A 23,974-nucleotide genomic window follows, 5' to 3' on the forward strand; every position below is an offset into this window, starting at 1 on the left:
ATTAGCCATGACTGTGATTTGCTGTTGAGCAAAATGGGATTGTCTGGAATCTTTTTTTGGTCAAGGAAACACTTTTTTGTAATGTTTTAGACTTTGTGGACCTCTTAGATCTCAGGCCTTAATTCATTTTGTGTGTGTGTGTGTGTGTGTGTGTGTGTGTGTGAGAGAGAGAGAGAGAGAGACAGAGAGACAGAGACAGAGAGAGACAGAGACAGAAAGAGACAGAGAGACAGACAGAGAGAGAAAGAGAGAGAGTAAGAGAGAGAGAGAACGCGAGAGCGAGCGGGCGGGCCAGGGTTATAGTGGGGTTATGGCTTAATGGTATTGCCTATCATCCATCATGTGTAAGCCCATGGGTTTGATCCTCAGGACTAAAAATTAAAAAACAAAACTAACAACAGAAATTCCTATAAGAATAATTAGTTTTTTAGCTTATCCAGTCTTCTCATTGATAGTGGCTCATTTGATCTTCCCAGAGCTCCAAGAGAAAGGGGGCATGGGGCAGGATTTTGCAGATTCTTTATGTTGGATATTCTGCTTATGGAGTTCTCTTTGGGAATGTATGAACTGCTCAGATCATTCTGTCATGAGTACTAGTGTAGAAATGGCCACTGGAAATTGTTCCCATCTACTTTTGGTTTAAAGTAAGGAAAATGATAACTTGTTTGTGTGTCCCCTTTCAGGGCTCAGGCTGGTGAACTGTGGGTAAAGAATGAGAAGGTCATGTGTGGTTATATCAGTGAAGATACCAGGGTAAGATTTACCAAATGGCTTTTTTTGTTACCCCCACCAGTACTATATCTAAATCCTGAAATCAAAGCAGAGAAATAAAAGTCTTGTAATAACTATTACTTGTCCCAATGAAACTTGAGTCAGAGACCTCTTCAGTTCCGATGTCTTACACTTGGAGTTCTTTGACATTGGTTTATATTTTCTTTTTCTGAATGAATCTGTTCAATATTATACATAGATTCTGGGTACTGGTGGCTCATCCCTATAATCCTAGCTACTTACTAAAAGGCTGTATCTGAAAGGTTGCGGTTTGAGGCCAGCCCAAACAGAAATGATTGTGAGACTTTATCTCTAAAATAACCAATATAAAGCAAGATGTAGAGTGTAAACAAGCAAGCTGAGCAAGTAAGTGTGAGACCCTGAATTTAAGCACCACTATTGCATATAAGTAAATAAATACATTTTCATAAATAAACACACACACACATACACACATATATACACCTGCATAAGTAACAGATCCCTCATCATAAACATGAAAAAAGACCATTGAAAAGGAATCTCGGTTATAGTTAAAAGAATTGAGCAACTATGAATATTACTCATTCTGGTGAACGTCTCTCCTTTTTCTTGTCCCCTTTTCTCTACCTGTCTTAAGAGCAGTACTTATCAAGTAGGGTGATTTTCTCTCCCAGGAGTCTTGTGATTGTTATAACAGAGGAATTGTGCCACTGGTTTCTGTTAAAGATGCTCTATGTATACTGCAGGTGCTGGATAGGTCTCAGAACAAAGATGTACTTCATCTAAAAGTGGGAGACTGTCTTGGACATTAATTGTCCAGTGATGTGGGGCAATAGTCATCTCTGGCCTCTATTTATGAAATGCCAGTTTTACTCTTCAACCCCCATTATATACATTCTAATACCTGGAGATGTCTCTAGACATTGCCAGACCTGTGAGGGGACATAGTCAACCCTGCTTGAGAATCAGTATCTGTAGATGTAACTATCTGAATTCTATTTTTATAATTTCCTGTTATTTACATAATTTTTTTTTTTTTGCTAGTTCTGGGGCTTGAACTCAGGGTCTGTCCTTGAATACTTTTTGCTCAAGGCTAGCACTCTGCCACTTGAGCCACTGCACCACTTCTGTTTTTTTCTGAGTATGTGGTACTGGGAATCAAACCTGGGGCTTCATGCATGCTAGACGAGCACTCTACTACTAGGCTACATTCCCGGCTGCTCTTTACATAATTTTAAAACATGGATATGTATCTTTTACTATAAATAATATACTGTGTTTCACTTACCTTCTTATGTATTTATTATCTGTTCTTTTTTGCTTGTTTTTGTTTTGTTTTGTATTTTGTCCATCATGGAGATTGAACTTTGGGCCTGGGTGCTGTCCCTGAGCTCTTTAGCTCAAGGCTACTGCCCTAACCCTTGGCCTGGGTGTTGTCCCTGAGATCTTCAGCTCAAAGCTACCATCCTATCGCTTGAGCCATAACACCACTTCTGGTTTTCTAGTGGTTAATTGGAGGTAAGAGTCTCAGGGTCTTTAGTTCCCGGGTTGGCTTTGAACCGCACTGTCCCCAGATCTCAGTCTCCTCAGTAGTTAGAATTACAGGCATGAGTCAGCACACCTGGCTTCACTTGCTTTTTAATGCAATTCTGTTTTGTTTTTTTTTGTTTCAGGTGGTGTTCCGTTCAACGTCAGCTATGGTTTACATATTTATTCAGATGAGCTGTGAAATGTGGGATTTTGATATTTATGGTACTGTTCTTCACTAAGTACTGATTATTATTGCCACTGGGGAGAGTTTTCTGGTTTTCCCAAGTTGGTATTTAACATTAAGCTCTTGCTGTTTTTTAAAGTTGTGTTTTGTTGCTAAAATGGATTATTTACTTATTTATCTCTGTTGTTTATTTATATAAATTCCTTTCCTCCCTCCTTTCTTCCTTCCTTCCTTCCTTCCTCTCTCTTCTTTCTTTCTTTCCCTCCTTCCCAATCCCCCTCCAAAGTCTTGCTAGGTAGCCACAAGGCTTTTCTTTATTTTCCTGTCACTCCTGAAATAACCTAGTTTATTTCATTAGATTAGATTTATGATATCACAAGTAGAGGAATAAAAGTTCTATGAGATGTAGATACTATGTCTAATATATTAACTTCCTAGTTCATGCAGCCCAAATTTATGTTTAGCAGCATTTACAAATTAATATTTATTTATTTATTTCTAGTCCTGGTCTTGGGCTCAGGGCCTGAACACTGTCCTTGGGCTTTCTCAAGGCTAGAGCTCTACCACTTGAGCCATAGCACCACTTCTGGCTTTTTCTATGTATGTGGTACCAAGGAATCAAACCCAAGTCTTTGTGTATACTAGGCAAGTACTCTACCACTAGGCCAAACTTCCCGCTAAATTAATTTTTATTTTGAGTTAACAAGATCATATTTACAAGAATTACATCTGGTCACCCAGGAGTACCCTGGGTCTGTCAAATCATCTAGTATATTCTGATCATCATTGTGAGAATAACTATAGTTGGAGGTGGGATTGTTTTCTCACCTTGAGGATACACTGTATTAGTTAATCCTCTAGGCTTTTAAAATTTATTTATTTTGGTGTGTTTGGGGTTCAGACTCTTGCTTGCTAAACGGTTTCTACCCTGGAACTATACCCTTAACCAATTTAGGCCTTTTTTTTCAGATTTTGTATTTTACTTTGAAGCCATGGTCTGTAAGTGGGCAATTATTAATGTTAACTTGATAGGAAGAAATCAGTTTTGTTCATTTGGTTTTTATGATCTTTTTGAAAGAACAGTGCCTACTTCTTTTTCTTTAGTTCCATTCTTATAACTATATTTAGAGAAAAAACTGCAAGAAATGAAGTAAGTCCTCACTTTCTGCTTTCTTTCAGGGGATCTGTATTTTGAGAAAGCTGTGAATGGTTTCCTTGCTGATTTGTTTACTAAGTGGAGGGTATGTTTCATCTTGCACATGAATTTCACTAGTTAACATGCAGTTTTATTTCTAATACACTCCTTCAATGCACTCTTTCTTTTAATACATTATTTAAAAAAAATGAGTTGCTTTAGCTAAAAGTCCAACTCTAGCTTTAAATTACTTTAATCACCTCAACAAAATCAAGAACGTTTATGAAAAACCTATAATTAGCATCATTGTGAGTCATGAATAACTATACATTCTTTCCTAAGATCAGGAATAAGGATGCTAGCTTTTCCAACCACTATTGTACAATTATACTAGGAGTTCTAGATAGAGCAACTAGACAAGGAAAAGAAATAAAAGAGATTCAAGTTAGAAACCAGAGAAAGCACTACAACATCCATAGGTATTTTTTTCTTCCCCCCGGGACTGGAATATGAACTCAAGGCCTCACATTCTGTTTTTTTTTTTTTTTTTTCCTTTGTTAGTCCTGGGGCTTGAACGCAAGACCTGGGCACTGTCCTTGAGTTTTATCAAGGCTAGCACTCTACCACTTGAGCTACAGTACCACTTCCAGCTTTTTCTGTGTATGTGGTACTGAGGACTTGAATGCAGGACTTCATGCATGCTAGGCAATCACACCACCACCAAGCCACCTTCCCAGCCCTGTGAGAAACTCTTTTTTTCATATATTTTTAATTATAATTAATAGGAGAGTTACATTATATTCACCAGATAGAAGGTGCATTACTTCACATACACTGATACCCTTTCAAAGGACCTGAAACTCTTTTTTTTTTTTTTTCCCAGTCCTGGTCTTGAACTCAGGGCCTGAGCACTGTCCTTGGACTTTCTCAAGGCTAGAGCTCTACAACTTGAGCCTCAGCACCACTTCTGGCTTTTTTCTGTGTATGTGGTACTGAGGAATTGAACCCAGGTCTTCGTGCATACTAGGCAAGCACTCTACCACTAGGCCAAACTCCTGGCCCCTGTGAGAAACTCTTTATCTCCAATTGACCACCACAAAAATGGCGCTGTGGCTCAAGTGGTAGAGCATTAGCCTTGAGCTGAAGAGCTCAGGGACAGCGCCCAGGTCCAGAAAGCAAGCTCCATGACTGACTCAAACAAACAAGCAAAAACAAAAACAGGTAGAGATATCACAAGTCTCTGACCTTGAGCTGATCAGATTTTTGCCAGTGCCAATCAAGAGTTGGGCAATAGGGATCCTTATTGAAGATCTGCTATTTTGCTAGCACTTGGCACTTTCTTGGGACATTTAAGTAACTTGCCCATGATTGTGTGGCAGGACTTGATGTCAGCCTTGACTCCCAGCAGTAATCTGTTCTCACGGATTGTTTCCTACAACTATATGAAATTAGCCAACATGGTAGTGCTGCTGAGCCTCCTTGAATTACTCGTGTCAATTTTTTCTCTACTTGGATGTAGGAGAAGAACTGTAGTCATGAAGTAACTGTGGTCCTGTTTTCTCGAACTTTCTATGATGCAAAATCAATTGGTGAGTAACTTTTTCTCTTACAATTAATATTATTACTATCTCCCCCCACCTTCGTTCTTCTTTTTTTTGCAAGTATGTATATATATTTATCTTTGTGTTGTTTTGCGATGCAAATTTCAGCCTAGAAGAGGAACGTAGCAAAACTGAATTTGCCTTATCGATATGATTTACATAATCCATTTTTTTTTTTTTTTTTGCTAGTCCTGTGGCTTGAGCTCAGGGCCTGAGCGTTGTCCTTGGGCTTTCTCAAGGCTAGCACTCTACCACTTGAGCCACAGCACCACTTCTGGCTTTTTCTATGTATGTGGAGTGCTGAGGAATCGAACCCTGGTCTTCATGCATGCTAGGCAAGCACTCTTACCACTAGGCCAAACTCCCAGCCCCCAGAATCCATTTTTTCTATTCCAGATGAATTTCCTGAAATAAACCGAGCCTCAATTCAACAGGATCACAAAGGGCGATTCTATGAAGACTTCTATAAGTATGTGTGCATTCTTTGCTGTGTTATTGACTTCTTTATTTGTTGATTCTTTTCTTTCCTTTTGTTGGTTGTCTGGCTTGAATTCAGGGCTTTGGCACTATCCCAGAGCATTGTTCAAGGCTAGTACCCTATTACTTTGAGCCAGAGTACCACTTCCCCATTTTCTGGTAGTTAATTTGAGATAAGAGTCTCACAAATTTTCTTACCCAAGTTGGCTTCGAAGCTAAGATCCTCAGATCTTAGCTTCTTGAGTAGTTAGGATTGCAGGCATAAGGCATCAGTTCCTGGTTTGTTGTTTTTCTTTTTTTTTTTTTATATTTATTTTTTTTATTGTAATTAGTAAAAGGGTTACATGATATTTGCCAGATAGAAGGTGCATTAATTCACATACATTGTTACCCTTTCACATGTCTTGGTACCTGTTTCCCTCCCCCCCCACACCCCCCACCCGTCTTGGTTTTCCCTCCTTCCCTATCAAATTTCAAATATCCAAATACAAATAAATTCAATATATCAGATAACAAAGTGAGATACTATACCAATATGAGATAACCAAGGGACAGCAAAGGAGATGAGAGACAACATAGTACATTAAGGACAACAATCATTCATTATATGGCTTTTGTTTCACTATCCTGGTTTGTTGTTTTTCTTTTCTTTCTTTTTTTCTTTTTTTTTTTTACTGTCTCATGGTTTGAACTCAGCACCCTGTCCTTGAGTCTTCATACTCAAAGTGCTCTACCACTTAAGCTACAGTGCCACTTCTAAGCCTTTTTTTTTTGTGTGTGTGGGGGTCATGGGACTTGAACTCTGGGCTTGGACACTGTCCCTGAGCTCTTCAGCTCAAGGCTGCATTCCCACTTCCCTTTTTGTAGTGGTTAATTGGAGATGAGTCTCATGTTCTTTAGTGCCCAGGCTGGCTTTGAACCTTGATCCTCAGATCTCAGCCTCCTGAGTAGCTAAGATTACAGGCGAGCCACTGCCCCTGGCTCCTTTTTTTTTTTTCCCTTATCACAGGTCATGGGGCTTGAGCTCTGGGCCTGGCACTGTCTCTGAGCTGTTTAGCTCAAGGCTTCTGCCCTACCCCTGGAGCCACAGCCCTACTTTCCATTTTCTAGTGATAAGCCTCAAATTCTTTAGTACTGGGGCTAGTTTTGAACTGTGATCCTCAGATCTGCCTCTGGAGTACTTAGGATTACAGGCGTGAGTCACAGCACCTGGTAAAAGTACATAACTCGTGTGTGTGTGTGTGTGTGTGTGTGTGATAGGCTTGGGTTTTGGGCCTGGGCGCTGTCCCTGAGCTCTTCAACTCAAGGCTACTACCCTACCCTTGAGCTAAGCCCCACTTTCCATTTTTTTTTCCTAGTGATTAATTGGTGATTGCCAGGGCTGGCTTTGAACCTTGATCCTCAGAGGTACAGCTCTTGTGGTAGAATACCACCTTTGAGTAAAGAGCTAAGAAAGAGCACTCTGGTTCTGAGTTCAAGCCCTGGTGCATGGAAACAAACAAACAAAATCACAATACCCCAAATCCAAAATAAGACAAGATTTGTTTTAGAATAATTTTTAAATTTATAGAGAAGTTGCCTATGGTATAGAAAAGAGACTTCCATATTCCCTTCACTTGTTTTATTCTATTGTTAACATTTAATAGCCAAGTTACATTTTCTAAAACTAGAAGATTAACATTTAGACAGTACTATTAACAAAATTCACAGTTTGCCTGATCTTTCTAGTCTTATTCTCATTTTTACATTATAGCATCTATTTCAGGATATCACACTGCATATAAACCTTGTAAATTTTTTTTTGTCAGTTGTGGGACTTGAACTCTGGGCTGGGGCATTGTCCCTGAGCTCTTCAGCTCAAGGCTACTGCCCTAACCCTTGAGCCACAGTGCCACTTCCTGTTTTCTGGTGGTTAATTGGAGATAAGAGTCTCATGGACTTTAGGGCCTAGGCTAGCTTTGAACCAGCAGACCTTGTAAATTTTTTGTTGTAAAAAAATTCAAGCTTGGCCTGGTGCAGTGGCTCATGCCTGTAATTCTAGCTACTCAAAAGGCTGAGATCTGAGAATCTGCTTTTCTGACTAAATTTTATTTAAATTAAATTATAGAAATTTTGACATATTTTTATTTGAAAAAACAAAAAATATGGGCTGGGAGTTTGGTCTAGTGGTTGGTCATTTGTCTAGCATGCACAAAGACCCGGCTTTGATTCCTCAGTACCACATACATAGAAAAAAAAAAGCTGAAAGTGGTGCTGAGGCTCAAGTGGTAGAGTTCTGTCCCTAAGAAAGTCCAAATGTTCAGGCCCTGAGTTCAAGCCCAGGACTGGCAAAAAACAAAAACAAAAAAAAAGGGTCTTTTTATATATAGCCACATACTATTTAACAAAAAATTAATAATGCATTGCACATGCTTGATAGTCACTCTAGCATTGATTTATCTCCTATCCCCCATCCCATGATTAATCATGTTTGTCTACTATTTAGTAAAAAAAAAAAAAAATTAGGGGCTAGGAATTTAGCCTAGTGTTAGAGTGCCTAGCATGTACCAGGGTTCAATTCCTTGGTGTACCACATACATAGAAAAATCTCGAAGTGCAAGAGGCTGAGATTTGAGGATCAAGGTTTAAAACCTGGCAGGGGGGCCAGGAGTTTGGCCTACTGGTAAAAGTGTTTGCCTAGCATGCATGAAGACCCAGGTTCGATTCCTCGGTACCACATACATAGAAAAAAAGCCGGCAGTGGTGCTGAGGCTCAAGTGGTAGAGCTCTAGCCTTGAGAAAAACCAAGGACAGTGCTCCGGCCCTGAGCTCAAGCTCAGTACTGGCAAAAACAAAACAAAAAAACCTGCCAGGGCACAAAAGGACCTGAGATTCTTACCTCCAATTAACCCCTAGAAAAAAGGGAAGTAAGGCTTGGCCTTGAGCTGAAGAGTTCAAGGACAGCACCCAGGCTGAGTTCAATCCCTAAGACCCACAAAATAAATAAATAAATAAATAAATAAATAAATAAATAAATAAAAAATCCAGAAGTGGTGCTTTGGCTCAAAGGGTAGAGCTCTAGCCTTGAGAAAGCCCAAGACAGTGCTCAAGCCGTGAGTTCAAGCCACAGGCCTGACCGTAAAGAAAAAGAAATTTAAGCTTTTTTTCTTCCTCTTCATCCTTTAATCTTTGTCTTATTGAAGATTCTGTGCCAGTAGAACTATAGGACTATGTGTCTAAACTTTATTGTTCATATTAACTACCTGTTGAACTCATTAAAATGCTTTTTTTGTGTGTGCTGGTAATGGGTTTTGTGCTCTTGCTTAGTATTTTGGTTTAAGGCTTAGTTCTACCACTTGAAGCACTGCTAGCTTTTTGCTGGTTAATTAGAGACAAGGGTCTCGTGGACTTTCCTACCTAGACTGCCTCAAACTGATTCTCAGATCTCAGCCTCTTACAGACATAAGCACTTGGCATTCTGCTTACCTTGAAATCTTGTAAAGGACTTGTCATGTGTATAGGAGCTGCTCAATATCTGTTTTCTGGTAATAACTCCTTTCAGAGTGGTGGTGCAAAATGAGAGAAGGGAAGAATGGACTTCACTCCTTGTGACCATTAAAAAGCTCTTCATCCAGTATCCAGTGTTGGTGCGACTGGAACAGGCAGGTACTGCATCCAGGTAACAGAAGGTGCAATAGGGAAAGAAGATATAGGATGAAGGCTGGAGTCAGAGAGATTCATGCTCATGTCTCTATCATTGCTGTGTGTAGTTTCTGCCTCAGGTTCGGTTTCTTTTTTTTTTTTTTTTTGTCAGTCCTGGGCTTGAGCTCAGGGCCTGAGCCCTGTCCTTGGACTTTCTCAAGGCTAGAGCTCTACCACTTGAGCCTCAGCACCACTTCTGGCTTTTTTTTTTTTTCTATGTATGTGGTACTGAGAAATTGAACCCGGGTCTTCGTGCATGCTAGGCAAGTACTCTACTACTAGGCCAAACTCCTAGTCCCCCCCCTTTTTTTTTTAAAGTGGAGGTTTATTTTATTTCTATTTTAAGATAGAAGAGAAGTTATTTATTTATTTATTTATTTATTTATTTATTTTTTTGGCCAGTCCTGGGCTTGAGCTCAGGGCATGAGCACTGTTCTTGGACTTTCTCAAGGCTAGAGCTCTACCACTTGAGCCTCAGCATCACTTCTAGCTTTTTTCTATGTATGTGGTACCGAGGAATCAAACCCAGGTCTTTGTGCATGCCAGGCAAGCAAGCTACCACTAGGCCAAACTCTTGGCCCCTCAGGTTCGGTTTCTATATCTAGTGGAACCACCTGTACGTTAAGTGTGCAATAAGTTCAACAGTATTCCTCACAAAACTGAAGGTGACCCAGGTGCTGGTGGCTGACGCCTGTCATCTTAGCTACATAGGAGGCTGAGATCTGAGGATTGTGGTTTCAAGCCAGCACAGGCAGGAAAGTCCATGAGACTGTTTAACTTATAATTAACCACAAACAAGCTAGAAGTGGAGCTGTGACTGGAGTAGTAGAGCGCTAGCCTTGAGCACAAAAGCTCAGGGACAGCGCCCATGCCATAAGTTCCATCCCCAGAGATGGTACAAAACAAAGCAATAAAATATAAAATGAAGGGGATCTTATAGAGCCTGGTGCTTTCCCCTTACTTTATTTTATTTTTTTTAACAGTTTATCTTTCATGAAATGCTTTTCCTTTTCTTGTATCTTTTGCTTCAGAGGGCTTTCCTCAAGGAGAAAATTCTACCTCAGCCCAAGGAAACTACCTAGAGGCCATCAACCTTTCCTTTAATGGTGAGTAAAGCAACTGTCACAAGGTTTTCACATGGCTAGGGACTTCTTATCACTAATGCTCAAAGACTTAGGTCTAGATGATGCTGATCCTCTCTTATCCCCAAATTCATTTAGGGCAATAACCTCTGTTTAGATGGTGTCAGTGACCAACATTTAGCTCATTTAGGTCTTCTGTTGGGAAATTAACTTGACTTTTTCTTCCTGTTTTTTTTTTTTCATGGTTGGGTTTTTTGTTGTTGTTGTTTGCTTTGGTTTGGTTTGTTTTTCTGTGGGTCATGGAGCTTGAACTTGGCCTGGGTGCCGTCCCTGAGCTTTTCAATACAAGGCTACCACCCTACCCTTGAGCCAGGCCCCACTTCCCCATTTTCTAGAGGTTAATTGGAGATAAAGAGTCTCAGGTCCTTTTGTGCCTGGGCTGGCTTTGAACCTTGATCCTCAGATCTCAGCCTCCTGAGTAGCTAAGATTATAAGCGTGAGCTACCCTGCCTGGCCATGGTTGGGCTTTTAACTCAGGATCTTCCACTTGCTAGGTAGGTACTCTACGGCTGAACCACATCTCTAGCCCTGATTATTTTGAGATACTTGACCACAGTCCACCTATTGTAGGCTTCCCATTGCAGCTACTATACCCCATGCCCACTTCCCGACGACTTTTGGTTGAAGAGTCTTGTGTGTATGCCCAGGCTGGCCTTGAGCATTGCATTCCTTCTGATTTCAACCTCTCAAATAGCTAGGATTACAAATCTGAACCACTAGTGCCCCCCCCAACAAAAAAAATTTAACTTGCAAGTCCTGTCAGGTGTGGTGGTTCATGCCTGTAGTCCTAGCTACTCAGGAAGCTGAGATCTGAGGATCGAGATTCAAAGCCAGCCCAGGTACTAAAGAATCTGAGACTCTGATCTTCCATTAATCACTAGAAAATGGGAAGTGGGGCTGTGGCTCAGGGGTAGAGCAGTAGCCTTGAGCTGAAGAGTTCAAGGACAGCCCCCAGGTCAGAGTTCAAGCCCCATGACCCCCCACCCTCACCCCCCCCAAAAAAGTTACAAGTTCCTTGAATCCAAGTGTAGAAAGGTATATTAGCCTCTCCATCCCCATCTCATTAGTCCTTTCCTAAGTAGAGCTAATTATTATTAAATAATAGTTTTTTATGTATATCAGTCCTACAGGTTGAACCTAGGGCTTTAGTGATATCCCAAAGCTTTTGGGTCAACTCTAGTGCTATGTTAACCCACAGCTTCACTGCTGGCTTTCTTTCCCTGTCTCTTTATTTTTATTTTAGCCAGTTCTGGGGCTTGAACTCAGGTCTGGGCACTGTCTCTAAGCTTCTTTTGCTCAAAGCTAGCCCTCTACCACTTGAAGCACCATTTCTGCCTTTTTGTTTGTGTGGTACTGACAAGCTGAACCCAAGGCTTCATGCACTGTATCACTAAGCCACATTCCCAGCCACTTTCCTTCTTTCTTTTCCTTCCTTCTTTCTTTTCCTTCCTCTTCCTTCCTTTCTTCCTTCTTTCATTTTTGAGTAGTTTATTGGAGATAAGAGCCTCACAGACTTTCCTGCCTGGATTGATTTCAGACATCAATTCTGTGGTCTCAGTCTCCTGAGTAGCTAGGATTATAGACAGAGTCAATTATTAACAATGTGATGTCTTCCTAAGATATGTCAGCATCTAGGTTATATGTGACACACTATTATTTGCTACAACTTACTTAGTTGAAACAAAAAAGGAAAGTTAAGGAAGGATGCAAAGGCATGGTAGCTAAGAAAGGCTTAAATGCCTCGTTGGAGAAGGTAGGCACCTTGGTAGCTCAGAGAAAATTAGCAGCAGGAATTCTTAGAGCCATACTCAGCATGTAGCAAACCTACCTCTTCAGAATTTCATTCCCAGTGGAAAGAATCTGATGGCAGTGATGCTATGTTTTTACTTCACTGTGTATATCACCTTCTCATGTGTCTCTGTGTCTAAGTGCTGGAGGAAGTTCATTTTTTAATATCACAGACTTCCTTTTTTATTTTTTCCTGCCAGTTCCAGGGCTTGAATTTAGGGCCTGAGCACTGTCCTTGGGCTTTCTCAAGGCTAGAGCTCTACCACTTGAGTCACAGCACTACTTCTGGCTCTTTCATTCTTTCTTTTTTCCCTTCCTTCCTTTCTTCCTTCCTTCCTTCCTTCCTTCCTTTCTTTCTTTCTTTCTTTCTTTCTTTCTTTCTTTCTTTCTTTCTTTCTTTCTTTCTCTTTCTTTCCTTTTTTTTTTTTTTTTTTGGCCAGTCCTGGGCTTGAGGTTAGGGCTTGAGCACTGTCCTTGGGCTTTCTCAAGGCTAGAGCTCTACCACTTGAGCCACAGCACTACTTCTGGCTCTTTCATTCTTTTTTCTCTTTCTTTCTTTCTCTTTCTTTCCTTTTTTTTTTTTTTTTTTTGCCAGTCCTGGGCTTGAGCTTAGGGCTTGAGCACTGTCCTTGGGTTTTTCTCAAGGCTAGAGCTCTAACACTTGAACCACAGCACCACTTCCAGCTTTTTGCTATATATGTGGTACCAAGGAATTGAACCCAGGTATTTGTACATGCTAGGCAAGCACTCAACCACTACACCAAACTCCCAGCCCTGGCTTTTTCTTTTTACCGTTTCTTTTTTTCTCCTTTTCTCTCTCTCTTTCTCCCCCCCCTCCCCCTCCCTCTCCCTCTCTCCCTCCCCCCCTCCCTCTCCCTTTCTTTCTTTGTGAATGATAGACAAGCACTCTACTACTAGGCCAAACTCCTGGCCCCAATCACAGACTTTCTATAGTATAAGTTGGAGAGGCCAGAAATAAAATTCATTAAATTATCCTAACACTCTGGCCCTCACTTTTAAATTATTATTATTATTATTACTTTTTTTTTTTTTGGCCAGTCCTGGTGCTTGAACTCAAGACCTGAACTCGTCCCTAAGCCTCTCTGTGCTCAAGGTCAGCGCTTTACCACTTGAACCACAGCACCATTTTCAGCTTTTTTCATTTTATGTGGTACTGAGGTATCGAACCTGGGTCTTCATGCATGCTAGGCAAGCACTCTACTACTAGGCCAAAGACCTGGCCCAGTCCTATGCTCTTAAATTATTATCCTGGATTGATACTTGATTCTTAGAAGTTTCACTACACATTCACTGGTAAATGAATCAAATTGCACAAAGTAAGCATCTGTGAGAGGATATAGATATTAAGCATCAGTAAGGAGGATTGACTGACAAAAATAGCTTAGGCCTGTGTGCAATGAGTTGTTAATGCAGAAGAGGAAAGACAGGTGCATGTATCTTGCCGTAATTCAGGCCAATATAAAGTTTGTTATGACTGAAATATGCATCAAGTTCCCTGAGAAACTCAGAGATGCTTGCCAGTCACTGGTTTCTGAAAAGCTGTAATCTCATCATGGGGAATTTTTGTTTTGTTTCAAGTGTTTGACAAACATTACATCAACCGTAACTTTGACCGGACTGGACAGATGTCGGTGGTGATCACACCGGGTGTGGGTGTGTTTGAAGTGGACCGCCTACTCATGATCTTGACCAAGCAGCGGATGATAGATAATGGTAACATTCTCTTCTCTTGTGTCCTGAAGTCTGGGATGTCAGTAGAAAGAAGTCATGTGACAAAAAGAGCTTTGTGCTTTAATTTCCTGGAGAAATGTTGGGTCATCCATTGTTCCATAAGTTTTTTTTTTTTTTCCTTTTTTGCTGGGCCTGAGCTTGCCTCAGTGCCTAGGCACTATCTTTTAGCTCAAGACTGTTGCTCTATCACTTGAACCATACCTTACTTTCTGGGTTGTTTTTCTTTTTCTTTTTTTTATATTTTTTATTGTAATTAATAAAAGGGTTACATGATGTTTGCCAGATAGTAGGTGCATTAATTCACATACATTGATACCCTTTCACATGTCTTGGTACCCATTACCCTCACCCCCTCACCCCCCACCCCCCTGTTTTTTTCTTTTTTTTTTCCCTGTCCTCAGTCTTGGAGTCAGGGTCTGGTCACTGTCCTTGAGCTTTCTCAAGACTAGTGCTTTACCACTTGATCCACAGCACCACTTAAGACTTTTTCTGTGTATGTGATACCAAGGAATTAGACCCAGGGTTTTGTGCATGATAGGCAAGCACTCTACCATACTCTAGGCCATACTGTCTGCCCTACTTTCTGATTTTTGTTTCTGTTTTTGTTTTATTTTGTGTGTGGGGGTAGTTAATTGGAGAAAAGAATCCCACAGACTTTGCCTGCATAGGTTAGTTTGTAACTTTAGTCTTCAGATCTCAGCCTCCTGAGAAGCTAGGATTACAAGTGTGAATCACGAGCTCCCTGTTTTGTTTTGTTGTATGTATATGTGTATGATATATGTATGTATGTATGTTGACATTACAAGGTTCCTTTTACTTCTTGGCCCTTGAAATTTACATATTAAAGTTGTGGTTGGCTTTGTTCACAAGTCCTGACTTCCAGAGCTCTCAGTAATTATCAGTCATTGAATGTTAACAAGTATGGGAAGAAACAGATAAAATACATCTACTTCGGGGCCAGGAGTTTGGCCTAGTGGTTAAAGTGCTTGCCTAGTATGCATGAAGACCCGGGTTCAATTCTTTGGTACCACATACGTAGAAAAAAGCCGGAAGTGGTGCTGAGGCTCAAGTGGTAGAGCTCTAGCCTTGAGAAAGTCCAAGGACAGTGCTCAGGCCCTGAGCTCAAGCCCAGGACTGGCAAAAAAACAAACAAAATACATCTACTTCTCTGCTGTATAGGTGTCACTTATGAGGCTTTTTGAATTGTAACATGGTGAGTTTTCCTCTGCTACTATTGCCAACATCCTTAAGTGCCTAGCAAGTGCAACATCTTGGGTTTGATCCCTAGTTCCAGAAAAGAAAAGACAAAAGGGGCCGGGAGTTTGGCCTAGTGGTTAAAGTGCTTGCCTAGCAAGCATGAAGACCCGGGTTCAATTCCTCGGTACCACATACATAGAAAAAAGCTGGAAGTGGTGCTGAGGCTCAAGTGGTAGAGCTCTAGCCTTGAGAAAGTCCAAGGACAGTGCTCAGGCCCTGAGCTGAAGCCCAGGACTGGCCAAAAAAAAAAAAAAAAAAGAAAAGAAAAAAAAAATAGATCACTTGTCTATGCTGCTACTCCCAATTCTGCTTATTCTTTCTTAGGAATTGGTGTAGACTTGGTGTGCATGGGAGAACAACCATTACATGCTGTCCCATTGTTCAAGGTAATTAGTTTTGGATTTCCTTCCTAAAGGAAGAGTAGTTGGAGAAAGAAAGCTTGGAGCAGCTCCCCATCCAGTTTGTTTCTTAGCTTACCTGTGCCCCTGGCCTTTTCCCTTGCAGCTACATAATCGGAGCGTTCCTCGGGATTCTCGTCTGGGTGATGACTATAATATTCCTCACTGGATAAACCACAGGTAGGTGCAATTTTTTTTTAATTGTGCCAGTTTGGGGGTTTGAACTCATGCCTGGATGCCATCCCCTAGCTTTTTTTGCTCAAACCTAGCTCTCCATCACTTGAGCCACAGCTCTACTTCTTGCTTTTGGTAATGAATTAGAGAAATGAGAGTTAAGGACTTTCCTGGCTAGGTTGGCTTTGAACCGGAAACCCTCAGATCTCAGCTTCCTGATAGCTAGAACTACAGGTGCCGAAGTCACTTTTGTGTAATTAAACCTTACTTTTTTCTTTGAGTCCTCATGCTAGTTTGATAAAGTCTTGACATTTGCAGCCTCCTCTCCCATCACATTTCCTCTCTCTTTGTGCATGGCAAACACCCACATCCAGTCCTCACTTCTGACCTTTCTAGTAGGGACCCCTCTTCACCTATCCTTGCTTTGAAAATGCTGGTATATCCACCTAGCCCAACTCCAGCATCTCTATTCTGTGACTCCTTCCTGATGGCCAATAGGTGCTTTCTTTTCAGTATGTTCAGCACATTCCACCTTTTCTCTGTATTGTTTGGTATGGGCCAGAACTCAGGAGGGAAGATCAAGCCTAATAGAACCTTCATTTTTGGCTTTTAGTTGCACAAGCTTTTATTTAGTTGCACATCTTTCCTGGAGACAAGCTTGAAACCTCATCATAAATGTTGGTTTTAGTTTTATAGTACATATCCATTATCATTGTTGCAGTCTATTTTGCCATCAGTGTAGCAGGTGAAGGAAAAAACAAGGAATAATTTTAGTTGTTTGGTCAGCCCTGTAAAAATGATGTGTCACATTCTAATTTTCCTGTTACAGGTATGTTCCTCTTCTCTCTAGGAGGCAGTGAAATTTTATCTTGTTAGTAATCCATATTTTTCCTATAAAATCAGAATTTAAAAAATATATTTTTTATTGATTGGTTGCCAGTGCTGAGTTTTGAACTCAAGGCCTTGAGCTCAACCAATTGAGCTATACCTCTAGTCCTTTTTTTTAAAAAATTGGTTATTTTCTAGGTAAGTTCTTAGCCTTATACTCAGATTGACCTGGGCAAATATCTCAGCTTTTTTTTTTTTTTTTTGGTTGGCTGCAGGGCTTGAACTCAGGGCCTAGGCACTGTCTCTGAGCTCTTTTTGTTCAATGTTAGTATTTTACCACTTTGAGCTCCCACGTAGCTATGATTACAGACTTGAGCTGCCCTGCCGAGGCTGGTCTCTCCTGGCTCTCAGTGATAAGTGGGATTACAGTTTTTTTCCACAATACTTGTCCTAAACTCATACTTTTCATGCTTGCTTGTCTTGATGAAGATACTTTCGAAAAAGTGACTATTTGGGCAGGGAATGTGGCCTAGCAATTGAGCGCTTGCCTATCAAGCATGAAGCCCTGGATTTGATTCCTTGGTACCACATGCACTGAAAAAGCTGGAAATGATGCTGTGGCTCAAGGGTGGAGTGCTGGCCTTGAGAAAACTCAAGAACAGTGACCAGGCCCTGAGTTCAAGCCCCAGGACTAGCCCCCCTCGCAAAAAAAAGAGGGACTATTTCATAATATGCCTCATAATCCTTATCTTGTGTTTGTTACTGTTATTATAGAAGTTTGGTTCATGTAAAACAGGAATATCTGTCTTACTAGCATACATTAGTTGTGTAAGAGAGGTTTCATTGTGACATTTCCACACATGTAGAGAATGTGTGGAATGCATACAGTAGATACAATGTTCACTTGATCTCAGCCCTCTCCTATTGTGATCCAACGCTTCCTTCTTAAAGCCATTTCAACAGCTTTTACTATCCTATATTCATATATGCCAAAAAAAACCTACTTTGACTAAAATAGGAATTTTTTAAAAAACATTTCTTTCTTTTTCTTTTTGTCAGTCCTGGGGCTTGAACTCAGGGCCTGAGCACTATCCTTGAGGTTTTTTCAAGGCTAGAGCTCTACCACTTGAGCCACAGCACCACTTCCAGCTTTTTCTGTGTATGTGGTACCGAGGACTCAAACTGGCCATTGTGCATGCTAGGCAAGCACTCTACTATTAGGCCAAACTCCCAGCTAAAAAACATTTCTTTTATTCACTAATTTTAGAAATCAATATAACTTCCTTTTTTTCCTTGTCAGGTTATTTTTGGATTTATGGCTTTTTAATAAACACATAAACTCATATATTAATAAAATAGCTACTGCTCAGTTATACATTGTTATGGCTTTGAGTTAAGTACATTAAAATAAGGTTAAAAAGAACTATTAAAAAGAAAAAAAATGGAGAAATAGAGCTGTGGCTCTGGTAGAGTGCTAGCTTTGAGGAAGAGCTCAGAGACAGTACTTAAGCCCTGAGCTCAACTCTATGACTGACCTAGTCAACAACAGCAAAATATATTGATGTAAGCTTTACAATTTTTCAAAAATTCACTTTTTAGTAATTTGGGGATTTCCTGAAATAACACTGTATTTTTTTTCTCTTTTGTTTTTTTTTTTTTGTGTGTGTGTGTGTCAATCTTGGGGCTTGAAATTAGGCCCTCTTGCTCTGCCTCTGCTTTTTTGCTCAGGACTGCCTCTCTATAATTTACTTTCAGCTTTTTATTGGTTAATTAGAGATAAGGATTTTGTGATTTGTCTGCCAAGGCTGGCTTGTAACTAAGACCTTCAGATCTTAGCCTCCTGAATACCTAGAATTATAGACATGAGTTACCAGCACCTGACTATGTCAGTAGATTTAGTCCCTGTTACAACCAAGAGATCCAGTGAAGAATTTATATTTTGTAATAGTTGCAAAAGAAGTTAGAATTGTGAAGGCAGATGAAGCCCTGAAACAAAGCCAAACAAAGGAGGGCAGATTCTATCTGGGCTTGTAACTGACCCACTTTGTTTATTTATTTGTTTGTTTGTTTGTTTTTACAGTTTCTACACATCAAAAAGCCAACTCTTTTGTAACAGTTTCACTCCACGAATAAAACTGGCAGGAAAGAAGGTAGGTTTCACTGACTCACAGAACTTCAGAGACTGTTACAAATAGATGTGGTATTTATGATCTGTCCTTGTGAATAGGGTTTAAAATTTTTGTCTTAGAATTTTATAGTTTGGGGGCTGAGAGTTTGGCCTAGTGATAGAGTGCTTGCCTAGCATGCAGGAAGACCCGGGTTTGATTCCTCAGTACCGCATACATAGAAAAGCTGGAAGTGGTGCTGTGTCCTAAGTGGTAGAGCACTAGCCTTGAAGAAAACCCTAAGGACAGTGCTCAGGCCCTGAATTCAGTCCCTAGGACTTGCAAAAGCAAACAAAAAGTGGAACTTTATAGCATGTTGGGCTGAGAATGTGGCTTAGTGGTAGAGTGCTTGGTTAGCATGCATGAAGCCCTGGGTTCAATTCCTCAGTACCACTAATAAATAGAAAAAGCCAGAAGTAGTGCTGTGGCTCAAGTGGTAGAGTGCTAACCTTGAGCAAAAAGAAGCTCATGGACAGTGTCCAGGCCCTGAGTTCAAGCCCAAGGACTGGCAAAACAAGCAAATAAACATACGAAAAAAATGTAGACAGTACCCAGGCCCTGAGTTCAAGCAAGGTGGAAATCAGGGTCTCAGTGGTAGAGCATTTGCTAGCATGCATGTGGCCTTGGATTCCATCTCCAGTGCCATAGAACCAAACAAAATAGGCACTGGTAACTCATGCCTGAAGTCCTAGCCTCTTAGCAAGCTGAGATCTGAGGACTGAGATTCAAAGCCAGCCTGAATAGGAAAGCTGATGCAACTCATATCTCCAGTTAACCACCAGAAGTGGAACTGTGGCGCAAGTGGTAGAACACTAGCCTTGAGTACTTATCAAAACTCAGGGAGGGGCCAGTACCGGATAGTACCCAGGCCCTGAGTTCAAGCCCCATGACCAGCACAAAAATGTTTTTTTGCATATGCAAGGCAGGTGCTCTGCCAGTTGAGCCACAACCCTAGCCACTTTTGCTTTAGTTATTTTTCTGGTAGGGATTCATTTTTATACCTGGGGTTGGTCTTGGACTATCATTCTCTTATCTATGCCTTTCCAGTAGCCTGAATAGACTCTTACCACCTAGTCTATTTGTTGAGTTGAAGTCTTTCTAATTTTTTGTTTGAATTAGCCTCAAACCATACTCTGATTTTAGCCTCTCAGATACCTGAGATTATAAACATGTGCAACCTGGTTCATGAAGTGTCCTCTGCCAGGATTTACCAAATACTGTGTGCTGCATTATGTGTTCTTAAAGCAGAGGAGTGATTAAATATCTATTTAATTTTTTTAGCCTGCCTCTGAGAAAGCAAAAAATGGCCGGGATACATGTGAGTACTTTTTTTTTATTTTTTGAGATTTCTTTCATCACTTTTAGAGTACATTTACATAAAACGAAATTATGTAAAATCATTTTAAAAAGCTGACAGAAAATTTTTATTGTGTCACCTGTGGAAAGTTCAAAAGTCACCTTGTAATTTTTTTTTCCACTTTGTATTTTCCTCCAGCTGCATTGTAGATGATGACATAACATGTGGTTTTTCTTTTTCATAGGGCAATTGTAGGGATCAGGCAGTTTTAAATCACTAAGCCTGTTAAGATAATGCTTTTCAAGAGGGCTCTCAGAAGAATGAAATGCTATTAACACTTTGCCTTTACTGCTATGCTGTTTTTATGTCACTTTGATATCAAAGTCACTTAATTTCAACAAACTGATGAATGATTTATTATCCCACTTTTTCTTTGGTAGGTGATCGCCTGTGCCTTGCAGATTTGATGAAGAATTTCTGCAAGAATTTATCTGAGATGACAAATTGTATTCTTTGTGTATTTCAGCTCTTGGGACTCCGAAAGAATCTGATAACGCTCTTCCCATCCAAGTAGATTACGATGCCTATGACGCACAAGTGTTCAGACTGCCTGGCCCATCCCGGGCTCAGCGCCTCGCCACCTGCAGGTTTTCTGCCAGATTCCCTTGGGGATGCATGGAATAATTATTTAGTAAAACTTGAGGTCCAGGATGGATTTTATGAGAGTAGCCTTGAAAACTGTTTAAGTTAACACTAGCCAAACAGAAGGATGACCATGTCATTATAGAACCTGTCATCAGCCTCTTTGGTCCAGCCTCTTTGTTTGCCTTGAAGTTTCATCTCCAAGTAACAAGCTCAGACGTATCTAAACCAGCAGGAACAATCCACAAATTCCAAAATCTTCCTCTCTCTAGGCTGGCAATGATAAAAATCCCAAGTTTTATACTTTCTTTTAGTTTTATTAGTCCTAGAAAGCAAGAACTTTTCCTCCTTTTAATTTATTCTTTTAAAATTTGTTTTATTGCCAGATGTCAGTGACTCACACCTACAATCCTAGCTACTCTGGAGGCTGAGATCTGAGGATTAAGGTCAAAGCCAGCCAGGGCAGAAGTCTGTGAGACTCTTATCACCAGTTAGTCACAAAAATGCTGGAAGTGGATCTGTGGTAGAGCACTGGCCTTGAGCAAAAGAACTCAGGAACTGATACCAGGCCCAAGTTCAAGTCCTAGTACTGGCACAATTTTTGTTGTTGTTCTGTGGTGTTTTTTATATAGCAGTTTCTAATTGTGTTTGAGTTAGATTTAACAACCTATCCATTTCTGGATGTTGTATTAAGAAAATCCTTACTACTTCACTGCCCTAAATTCTAGATATGTGTTTGTATTTTCTTCATATTCATGATAATTTTAGATTCTTAATTTTTTTTTTATGGTATGGGCTTTGGACTCAGGGCCACATATTGGTTGGTAGGCAGTCTGCCACTGGGTCAGCACCCCAACCTCTTACTGTTTTGAGAGAGTTCAAAGGTCAAAGGCTATCCCTGAACTTATAATTATTTTATCTCAGCCTGCTAATCACTGAGATTAGAGGATATGAGCCACTATACCTAGCTGATAGTCTTGGATTTTATTTTTTAGTTCTTTATATAGAAATTCTTCCTCTCTCTCTCTCTCTCTCTCTCTTGAACTCAGGGTCTGAGCACTGTCCTACAACTTGAGCCACAGCACCACTTCCAGCTTTTTCTGTGTATGTGGTACCGAGGAATTGAATCTTAGTCTTCATGCATGCTAGGCAAGCACTCTGTCACTAGGCCAAACTCCCATCCCTAGAAATTTTTTTTTTATAAAAATGTAAAATAGGATTTTAGCTTATTTTTTCTCAGTTGATTAAATATTAAGAGTCTATTTTCCAGATCTCCAATGTCTGTAAGTTTCAGGATAACTGACTAGAAAAATGTCTTTTTTTTTTTCCCAGTTTGTTTTTGGCAATATTGAGGTTTAATTGCTAGGTAGTATTACACGGAGGAACTATGCCTCCAGACTTTTGCTTGTGTTGCAAATGATCTTATATTTAGTTCTTTCTTTTCGTTTCAAAAGAATAGGTTGAGTGCTGGTGGCTCAACAGGTGCTAATGGCTTATGCCTAGGTACTTAGGAGGCTGAGATCTGAGTACTGAGGTTCAAACTTGCCTGGGCAGGAAAATTCATGAGCCTTTTATTCACATTAAGGACCAGAAAACCAGGGTAATGAGCTTTGGCTCAAGTGGTAGAGCAAAGCCGGCACTGTGGCTCACGCCTGTCCGTAATCCTAGCTACTCAGGAGGCAGAAATCTGAGGATTGTGCTTCAAAGCTAGCCCAAGCAGGAAAGTCCTTAAGACTCCCTATCTCCAGTTAACCACTAGAAAACCAAAAGTGGTGCTGTGGCTCAAAGTGGTAGGGCAGTAGCCTTGAGCTGAAGAGCTCTGGGATAATGCCCAGGCCCAGACTCTATGCCCCAAGACTGACACACACACAAAAAGTGGGGGGTGGGGAGGAGTGGAGTAAAGCAGTAGCCTTGAGCAAAAAAGCTTAGGGATATCAGGGCGCAGTGGCTCACTCCTGTAATCCTAGCTACAAAGGAGGCTGAGATCTGAGGATTAGGTTGAGATCTAAGGATCGAGATTCAAACCAGCCCAGGTACAAAAGACTATGAGACTCTTATTTCCAGTTAATCTCTAGAAAATGGGAAGCGGGGCTGTGGCTCAGGGGTAAGGTGGTAGCCTTGAGCTGAAGAACTCATGGAAGTGCCCAGCCCAGAGTTCAAGCCCCAGGCTCCACCAAAAAAAAAATAAAATAAAAAAGCTTAGGGACAGCACCAAGGTGCTGAATTCAAGCCCCACAACCACCACCACCACCACCACCACCACCACCACCACCACCAAAGTATGTTTACAGCCTAGAACAAGTTTGTTAACAACAGCTCCCATACATAAGGGTGCTATTTATGAGGCCCAGTAGTTAACTGTTTAGATACTTTTCTTCTGAATCTTTATTTGATTTTAGGGTACTGGAGATTGAACTCAGGGCCTTGGGCCTGCTAGACAGGGACTCCACCACTGAGTTATATTTCCAGCCCCATTTAAAGACTTTTTGAGGCCCTGAGTTTGGCCTAGTGGTAGAGTGCTTGCCTAGCATGCACAAAGGCCTGAGTTCGATTCCTTGGTACCACATACATAGAAAAAGCCGGAAATGGTGCTGTGGCTCCATTCTCAAGGCTAGCGGTGGAGCACTAGCCTTGAGAAAGCCCAAGGACATTGCTTAGGCCCTGAATTCAAGTGCCCAAGGACTGGGGGGGGGGGGAGAAAAAAAGACTTTTTGGGATGGGAACTCTCACTGTGTTTGAGTTTGCAAACTCCTGGAAACTCCTGAGGTCAAGTGATCCCAAATGATCCTCCTGCTTCAGACCATGCCTGCCTACACAGAACATCGTCATCATTGCTCTATTTTTTGCTCATAGCTAAGCATATATGTGGGTGCTCAAATATTTGTTCTTGAAGAAAAGAACATGTAGTCACTACTTGAGGTCTATTTTCTAGCTCTCTTTATGCTCTGATTTGATGCAACATCCTTGCAGAAGGAAAGAAGTAGTTCTAATGCCAGAGAGCAACAGTCCTGATAGTCTGACCTTTTCATTCAGGGTTTTTATTATTTTGCCAGTCCTGAACTAAGGGCCTGAGCACTATCCTGGGAGTTTTCTCTAGGCTAGAGCTTTATGACTGGAGCCACAGTGCCACTTCTGGCCTTTTCTGTGTATCTGGTACCACAGAATCAAAC

General features: G+C 40.8%; 1 protein-coding gene across 2 annotated transcripts in view; it reads left to right on the forward strand.

Moving 5' to 3' along the window:
• Nucleotides 1-23,974, forward strand: part of Depdc5 (DEP domain containing 5, GATOR1 subcomplex subunit) — a 116,551-nt gene that overhangs the window by 15,410 nt on the left and 77,167 nt on the right. For both annotated transcript variants that reach the window (XM_090320531.1, XM_090320530.1), the window contains 13 exons: nt 684-753; nt 2,427-2,505; nt 3,647-3,708; nt 5,122-5,191; nt 5,600-5,672; nt 9,222-9,325; nt 10,393-10,467; nt 13,891-14,025; nt 15,625-15,686; nt 15,805-15,878; nt 18,781-18,850; nt 20,147-20,183; nt 20,689-20,809. In XM_090320531.1, the coding sequence (XP_090176657.1) occupies nt 684-753; nt 2,427-2,505; nt 3,647-3,708; nt 5,122-5,191; nt 5,600-5,672; nt 9,222-9,325; nt 10,393-10,467; nt 13,891-14,025; nt 15,625-15,686; nt 15,805-15,878; nt 18,781-18,850; nt 20,147-20,183; nt 20,689-20,809 (1,032 nt within the window). The remainder of the gene's footprint in view (nt 1-683; nt 754-2,426; nt 2,506-3,646; nt 3,709-5,121; nt 5,192-5,599; nt 5,673-9,221; nt 9,326-10,392; nt 10,468-13,890; nt 14,026-15,624; nt 15,687-15,804; nt 15,879-18,780; nt 18,851-20,146; nt 20,184-20,688; nt 20,810-23,974) is intronic.

The sequence above is a fragment of the Megascapheus bottae genome, chromosome 28, assembly GCF_031878675.1.
Source record: "Megascapheus bottae isolate mThoBot1 chromosome 28, mThoBot2.hap1, whole genome shotgun sequence".
Taxonomy (NCBI): Eukaryota; Metazoa; Chordata; class Mammalia; order Rodentia; family Geomyidae; genus Megascapheus; species Megascapheus bottae.